This window comes from Neofelis nebulosa, chromosome 7 (assembly GCF_028018385.1).
Source record: "Neofelis nebulosa isolate mNeoNeb1 chromosome 7, mNeoNeb1.pri, whole genome shotgun sequence".
NCBI classification, from domain to species: domain Eukaryota; kingdom Metazoa; phylum Chordata; class Mammalia; order Carnivora; family Felidae; genus Neofelis; species Neofelis nebulosa.
Window position 1 is genome coordinate 88,263,323 of NC_080788.1, and position 8,758 is coordinate 88,272,080.

At 41.6% G+C, this 8,758-nt stretch overlaps 1 protein-coding gene across 1 annotated transcript; it reads right to left on the minus strand.

Moving 5' to 3' along the window:
• Positions 1 to 4,477: 4,477 nt before the first annotated feature.
• Positions 4,478 to 8,280, minus strand: CLEC14A (C-type lectin domain containing 14A). The gene has a single exon (XM_058738885.1). It carries the CDS (start codon positions 8,207 to 8,209, stop codon positions 6,740 to 6,742), a length of 1,470 nt encoding a protein of 489 aa, XP_058594868.1. The 5' UTR covers positions 8,210 to 8,280; the 3' UTR covers positions 4,478 to 6,739.
• Between the last annotated feature and the right edge of the window lie 478 nt (positions 8,281 to 8,758).

Below are 8,758 nucleotides of genomic sequence, written 5' to 3' on the forward strand. Positions count from 1 at the left end.
CACTTCTCATAACAAGTTAGCACACTTGGCAAAAAGAACAAAATTATGTTTAGTTTAAGAGCATTGTTTGATATGCTTGGACACGTTTAAGTGCGTTTTTTTCCCCTAGAGTTATGGACCAGTAGTTATAGACTTGTTTTCTGGTTTTCAGGACTCTTGGGGGTTATGTTCACTAGTTTGTAATGACATTAAGACTTCCTAAAATCCTGAATGGGGGTGGTGTGAGTGGTCTATATTAAATTTTCTGTCATCAGCAGAAATGGGGCTCAAGAATTAAGTTCTGTTACTGAGAAATAAAGAAATTTGTATGTACATACTTAGAAAAAATTGCATATATTCTCAGCTTTGTCTATGAAATGGAAGTAATGTTAACTGCCTCATACAACTGTTTTAAGAAAATTAATATAGAGACTTATTACAGTAACCTACAGTAGACTGAGCACTCATCAAATGCCCTACTGGCAGACTAAAAAGGGAAGATATGAAATGCCCTTATCATGATACTTATAAATCAGTTTTTTTCTGATTTTTCTTAGCGCCACCTGGTTAAATGTCAGTCCAGGATTCTCTTCCTCTCACTTGATCACTTATCCATAGGAATGATCTAAGCTCTAGGAAGTTTACACACTGCCCCGGCACTGGGGGATAGATGCCCAGTCCCATGGTGCATGATCACTAGATCTGTCCAATCTGGTTTTTAGTGGGACATACAATCTTCAGTGCTTTCTGCTTTCTGGCTGCCTACATCTGTGGTTGCAAGTTACATTACATAAGTTTATATCTAAAATGTTTTATATATATGTAAAATATTATATTATATATTTATTACCACAGGTGATTTCAATGATGAGGTAGGTTTAGGAACCACAGGCGGAGTAATTTGCCATTCAGGCAAGGCAAGACTGTGGTAGCAAATTAATTAGCATAATCTGAGAAGACTATCAGACTATCAACTATATACATGTAAGTCTTAACTCCCAGTATCTGTGAATGTGACCTTATTTGGAAATAGGATTGGTGCAATGTAATTAAATTAAAACAAAGTCATACTGAATTAGAGTGGGACTTAACTCCAGTGATTGGTGTCTTTATAAGAAGTGGGAGGGCCACCTGGGTGACTCAGTAGGTTAAGTGTCCCACTCTTGATGTCAACTCAGGTCATGATCTCATGGTTCATGGGATAGAGCCTCACATTGGGCTGTACACAGACAGCACAGGACCTGCTGTCTGTAGTAGCTATGTTGGAGCAAAATTGTTGCATACTATTGAAATTATTTGGTATTAATCCTAATTATATAGTCTTTAAATTAAGATGTTAATTATAATCTTCATGGCAGTCACTTAGCAAAAATCTTTATAAAAGTATAGGAAACAAGAGAATTAAATGACACTCTATAAAATATTTAATACAAAAAAAAACAGCAATAGAATATAGGAACAAAGAGACATAAAACATGTAGAAAGTCAATAGAAAATAGGAGATGTAAATCCTACCTTATCAGTAATTACATTAAAAACAAATGTACTTGGGGCGCCTGGGTGGCTCAGTCGGTTGAGCGCCGACTTCGGCTCAGGTCACGATCTCGCGGCCCGTGAGTTCGAGCCCCGCATCGGGCCCCTGTGCTGACAGCTCAGAGCCCGGAGCCTGTTTCGGATTCTGTGTCTCCCTCTCTCTGACCCTCCCCCATTCATGCTCTGTCTCTCTCTGTCTCAAAAATGAATAAAAACGTTAAAAAAAAAATTAAAAAAAAAACAAAAAAACAAATGTACTTAACATTCATTCAGAAGGCAGAGATGGGAGAATACATTAAAGAAAATAATCCAAACATATGTTGTCTACAAAAGACACATTAGATTCAAAGGCATAAATGGTTGAAAACTAAAAGATGAAAAAAATGTAATAAAAAAGAACCATAAGACAACTGAAATTGCTATACTAATATCATGCAAAATGGACTTTAAAACAAACAAAGAAACAAACAAACAAAAAATGTTACCAGAGATAAAGAGGGACATTTTATGAAAAAAGAGCCCATACATTAGGAGATATAACCATAAACATATATGCACCTAATAACAGAGCTCAAATTACATTTAAAAATAACCAGCAGAACTGGTTAGAAATAGGTAACTTGACAATAAAAGTTTGAGACTTCAGAAAAAACTAAGAAAAAGATCAAACTGAAATAAAGGAATTGAAAAACACTATAAACAAAGTGTTTACAACAGACTTCTCTAGTACATTACCCAACAACAGGAGAATACACTATCTTCTCAAGTACCTGTGGAACACATTTTCCAGGATAGACCATATGCTATGCTCTGGGATAGACCGTAAACAAGACTCAATAAATTTAAAAGGGTTGAAACCAGGGGCACCTAGGTGGCTCAGTCCTTTAGGCATCTGACTTTGGCTCAGGTCATGATCTCATGGTTTGTGAGTTTTAGCCCTGCATTTGGCTCTCTGCTGTCAGCACAGAGCCCACTTCAGATTCCTTTCTCTCTCAAAAATAAATAAACATTAGGAACACCTGTGTGGCTCAGTTGGTTGAGCATCCAACTTCAGTTCAGGTCATGATCTCACAGTTCGTGAGTTCGAGCCCCGTGTTGGGCTCTGTGCTGACATGGTGGAGCCTGGACCCCACTTTTGATTTCTGTGTCTCCCTCCCTCTCACTCTCTCTCTCTGCCCCTCCCCTGCCCTGCTCACTCTCTCTCTCTCTCTCTCTCTCTCTCATTCTCTCTCAAAAATAAACGTTAAAAAATTAAAAACAAATCAATAAACATTAAAAAATAATAAAAATAAAAGGGTTTAAAACCACGCAAATTTTCTTTTCTAATCTAACCACAATAGATCAAATTAAAAATGAAAAACAGAAGGAATTTAGGGATGTTTACAAATATTTGGAAATTAAGAAACACCCTCCTAAATAACCAATGTATTAAAGAAAAAAAAATCACAAGGAAATTAGAAAATACTTTCAGATGAATGAAAAGGAAAACAAAACTTGCCTAAACTTACTGAATACCATTAAAGCAGTGCTTAAAGGGAAACTTAGAGCTGTAAATGCTTATATTAAAAAAGGAAGATCTCTTGATTTTGGCTCAGGTCATGATCCCAGGTTTAGGATTGAGCCCTGCATTGGGCTCTGCCCTGAGTGTAGAGCCTGCTTGAGATTCTCTCTCTCTCTCTCTCTCTCTCTCTCTCTTGCTCTCCCTCCTCCATTTGCTCTCTCTAAAATAAAATTAAATAAAATTTTTTTAAAAAGGGAGATCTCAGAAAAAGAAAGATCTCATATCAATAGTCTAACTTACCATCCTAAAAAAGTAGAAAATTGCAAATACACTAAATTCAAAACAAGGATAGGGATGGAATAATAAAAATTAGATGAGAAATAAGTGAAATAGAAAACAGAAACACAATAGGGGAAAATCAATGAATCCAAAAACAAGTTCTTTGAAAAGATCAACAAAATTGGCAGACTTTTAGTTAGACTAATCCCACCCTTAGGAAATACTCAAATTACTAAAACTTAGAAATCAAAGAGAAGATATCACTACCAACCTCATGGAAATGAAAAATAATTTCATGGGAATACTGTGAATAATTGCATGCCAACAAATTATGTAACCTAGAAGTAATCATTAAGATATTCAGTGTGGTGGGGCATTAAGCTGGCAATTTGCTCTTACATGATTCAGGAAGGAAAGTTACTTTTACTGCATTTGCAAATTCTGTATATGTGAAATTGTTTACAAAAAGAAAAAGAATTATACCATCTAAGGCTAATATTCACAGCAAGCCTGTTATTGTAAGAAAGAAGGAATCTCGAAGGTCAAATGTTAATGGTTTACTTTCAATCAGTGGCAAAACTCAATAAAATACAAGTCTCAACATATGTGCAAGCATATGGATGTGTGAATTCATGATTTCAGATTGTAGAGCAGTTTCAGAATCATGTGAAAGACTAAGGTGTGGCTGTTGGATCGGATGACTACAATGAAGTGGAGGTCACTGGAAGTAGGGAAGTCAAGGAACTGAAATGTACAGGCATTGGAAGAGTCATCCATGAGTGAGACTGTGTGAAATAGTGGCAGGACTTACAGGGCTGAAGAGAAAGACTGAAAATAGATGCCAAGTCTTCCTTTTAAGGAAATGATTGAGCAGGCAGCTACTATATGAAATGAATGTAGGGACAGAAGGTCTAAGAAAGGACTGAACCTCAAAGAGGTTGGAGAAGTAATGAAGTGGTAGTAAAGACTCTAACCTTAGTCAGTTCACAAGAGATCAAGTTTGACTGGCCTGATTCTGCCATGGATTCGAAATTTTAGGGAAGATTTCATAGCCAAAGCTTAAGAGAGTCATATGAAGCTTGGTCTGCAATTGCTATCTGTCAGGAAATCAAATATGAAAACAACATAGTTTTCTGTAATTCTTGCCTGATCTACTTACAAGGGGGAAATAATAGCAGGTAATAGTTGAGTAACAAAGCTCAAACCTATTTATTTTTCACATATGGCATTTGGACTCCAAGATTTGTAATGCCACCAGTGTCATGTTGCATAATAAGTTAATGATACATACTCCATTGTATTATAGCAATGATACAAAAGCAATCTACTTTAAGACAAAGCTTGTGTACACACAAAGATATAGATAATTTTAGATATATTGATAAGTATAGACATAGATAATTTACAGTTCAGTTCAGTGATAGAGGGACCTATTTTTCAAGTTACAAAAGAAAGGATCATATATTCTATTCAGTTACCTTTTCTACACAGAGGTCATGTAGTAAAGAGGAAAGATAAAACACCACTATTGAGGAGAACTGAGACACTCTGACAAGTTAGAGACACTGAGTAAGCCATTACTTACCTGATTTTAGTTCTCTTGTGAAATGATTTCATTTAAAATTCCTTCACATCTTAAATCTAATTCACTTGTGATTTTATTTTATAACTATTTAGATATATATTTAGTATATGAAGCAAATTGCCTATTACTTTATTCCTTTAATGTTAAAATACCATATATATATATATATATATATATATATATATATATATAAATAATACAAATTACACTTGAGAGCATCAAAATGGTTCTATGAAAATATAGTGCAAACTTCTTGTTTTCATTCTTCCTGATTACTAAGCTTGTTTGTCTTTCTCTCTCTCTGTATAACAACACCCACATACTTAGTGTTAAAGTTTTAGCATACTAGGGGCCCCTGGGTGGCTCAGTGGGTTAAGCATCCAACTTCGGCTGAGGTCATGATCTCGAGGTTCATGAGTTTGAGCCTCCTGTCAGGCTCTGTGCTGACAGCTTGGAGCTTGCTTCTGATTCTGTATCTCATTCTCTCTTTGCCCCTCCCCCACTTGTGTTCTGCCTCTCTCTGTCTCTCAAAAATAAATATTTAAAAAAATATTAAGTCTTAGCATACTAATAGAAGTGGGATATTTTTAGGGGTTTCAATTCCACTAGATAGTGATTATTATAACTTCTCAATTATTTTTTAGAGGAATGCTTTACTTAGATTACTTTCTAATGCCCCAAGTCACAACAAGATGATAGATATTTGTATTTTTCACTTATTTCTTATACTATCAATCTTATGGAGAGCTGTTACCATGCCTGTTGTTAAATTATAAACATTTGAAGATGGGCATGTACAATCATTGCACACACTTTTTTTTTTTTACACACACTTTTTTAAGGAGGATAAGGAAATAGTTTGGAATTCAACATTTTTCATTGGATTAAACAGTACGTAAGAACCTAGCAACTTTGGCAGAAATCCAGCTCATTTTTGCTTTAATGCACCCAAAAGATTTCAAATCAATACTTAGCATTAACGTTTTAATTGAAAATTAACATCACCATAATTGGAAGTGAGGATCAGCATCCTAATGTTTAGGAGAGGGCTATTTGGTTGGGAAGGTCATTACACTGGACAGCACAAACGCTGGAAATGGAAAACACAAATCATTTGTTTCCTTGAGCAAGGACACACAGTAAACACTTGAATTGGTGGTCAACTATAATTTCCTTCTAGAGCCAGCTACTCTGGCAACACTACAGTTTGGATTTATAGCAGAGCACATAAGTAGCAGTGACTTTGAAAGCAAAGTATAAAAGAACCAAGAAAAAAAGTTGCTAGTTGTTAAAGATCTACTCCTCATTACAAGGACTTGAAGATTTCCCCTTCAATCTGAAAGCAGGATGCTCTTATTGCTATTCCCAGCATGCCCCTATGCTGTTTTTCCTAAATAATTACTCCTCCAGGAAACCAATGATATTTGAGTGTGGGTTATCAACAATCCTTTATTTTTTGCCTGGGAATTTCAAACCATTATACGTCCAGGCTGAACAATGCAGACAGTAAGTTTCCCTTCCATTTTGGTTTAAAAAAATTTTTTTTTAATTGTGTTGTTTTCTATTTGCTTCCAATGTCTTAACAAATTCAAGCCCTTCTCCAAGTCCCCCAGAATAAACACAAGGGAAAACCTCTCCACAGTAGGATCCCAGCCCCCACTACCACCATAAGGCACTTCCATTTCAATCACCTCTTTCTTCTTCAGGGATCCAGCGTCCAGTTCAGATGTATCTCCTCAGTAGAGTAGAGGGAATTTGGGGGAAGAGAATTTTCTATAGGAATAGTCAGTCCCTAAATAAGTTCATTTTCTTTCCCCTTTCATTGACAATGAAAAACTCTGCTCAGAGGGAGTGCCTTTTCCCTATGTGTCACCTGACCCAAGAGAGGACCCTGTCAGTGAGGCGCCCTCCGCTCTGTCCCGCAGACCACAGTCCCCTACCTTCACCCCATTGTCTGTGCATTGTACAGAACTGGAGCGCAGAGCAGCGGCCTCGGTACCACTCTCCATGCCTGGCTGGGCCAAAGGCTCCTTTCTTGACTGGGAAGAAGAGCTTTTGTGGAAGCAGAGTTTGAAAAGCCCCAGCACTGTCATAGTCAAGATAATCAACACTATGACCGCTATGCTCACAAGTATGAAGACCACGGTGGAGGAGGAGTTGAAAGCCTGGGGAATGGCAGGGGAAGACGTGGAATTAAACTTGGGAGTCACGCTTCCTGAAGAGGTGATGGCGGCCTTTGAATTAGCTTGAGAGGACATCTGAAGAGTGGACATCGTGCTCTGTGCTCCCCACTGAGGAATCTCGGCAATAGATGTTGCTGAACTGCCTTGTCCAAGGACATGTGGTACCTCCCTTGGCTTTTCAGGTACCCTGGGTGTCCACGTTCTCTTCTGATCGGGGCTGGCTGCAGTGGCTGACCTGGTGGGCACCTCAGTCCCCTCAGAGACCGGCTGTCCTTCCCCACTGATTACACAAGACTGTCCGTCTTTCCCCAGCACGAAGCCCGCCGCGCATTCGCAGGCAAAGCCTCCCAAGTCATCTACACAGTTAGAGTGCTCTGCGCATTTGCCAGCACGGAGGTACCTCCCGGGGCAGGGACAGAGCACAGCCCCGGAGGGTATCCCGTCCCAGCGCGCGCCGACCTCGTCCACGATGCAGGTGGCTGTGATGGAGAGCTGCCCAGGGCAGAGCGCACTCACCTTGGTCCCTGGGGGACTGAAGTCCAGAGCCGCGCTGTACAGCTGGAAGGGCGCGCGGTAGCTCAAGTTAGAGGCGGCCCCGGGGCGCGGCGCCGGGCACAAGCCCTCAAACTGGTATTTGCACAAGTAGCCATTGGCGCGCGAGTGGCATCGCATCTCCTTCCAGCCTGCGGGCTCAACCCCCCGGGTGGCCTGGAGTCCTGCGCAACTCCGAGAAGTGCAGGAGCGTTGAGGCTCCTCCACCCACTGCAGCGTCTCGCTTTCGGACACGCTGACGTCGGGGGAGAGCCAGGAGAAACCCCGCAATGGCTCTTTCTCCAGAGTGCAGTGCGATCGCCCGCGTTCCAGCGCCACCCAGAACAGAAGGTCTTTGGAGCCCCCTCCGGGCCCCGGGCCTGCCCGCAGGAGCGCAAGCACCGCCCGGAGCTCTGCACCCCCGCTCACCGTGCTGAGCGCCCCGCCGCGCAGACTGCAGGCCTCCTCGGCCGCCAGCCTCTTGATGGTAGCGTGGTGCAGGCTGTAGCAGGCTCCCGAGGCCGAGCAGCCCGCGCGGTCTGCAGTGGGGTGCTCGCTCCGGCCAGGTCGAGGCCAGAACGCCTGCCAGAGGAGGCACAGAGCTAGTGCCGGCCTCATCTTGAAGGCCCTGCGCCCACAGCTGTTCCCAACTTGGATCTGTCCCGCCCGAGGGCGCGGAGCTGTCCCAAGAGCGTGGTCACCGCCCCCTACAGCTGGCTCTCCCCCACTTCCCCCGCCCCATCAACGGCCAAGAATCCCCACCGCCGCCCTGGCTGCAAACAGCCTTCCTTAGGCCCCTACAGGAAATGTGTCCGGAGCTATGCCAGGCCTCTCGCAGCCCTGATTTATTCTGGGGTCGGGGACACAGCTGGTGCGAGAGGTATAGGGAACACAGTCGACCAGGTCAAACACCCTGCTTAGAGCAGGAGAAAAAGAAACAAAGTCGCTACAGGGAAGAAACGTAACGTTTCCCTACCCCCCGTTAGAAAGTTTCAGGAACTCAGATCCCAAAACACTGGTGAACATTAACAGGAAGGACTGGAGACGAGGAACTCGCTCACAGCCCACACCCACCCATTGTGCTTCGTCCAGGACTGTGGAGTTGGCTTCACAACAATGTGTAGACGGCTCCAGTTTTTACGAGGCTCTAGACTGGAGGGGGAAAGA

What these genes read in the sequence shown, in the direction of transcription:
- CLEC14A (XM_058738885.1), bottom strand. Translation starts at nt 8,209, where the DNA reads ATGAGGCCGGCACTAGCTCTGTGCCTCCTCTGGCAGGCGTTCTGGCCT.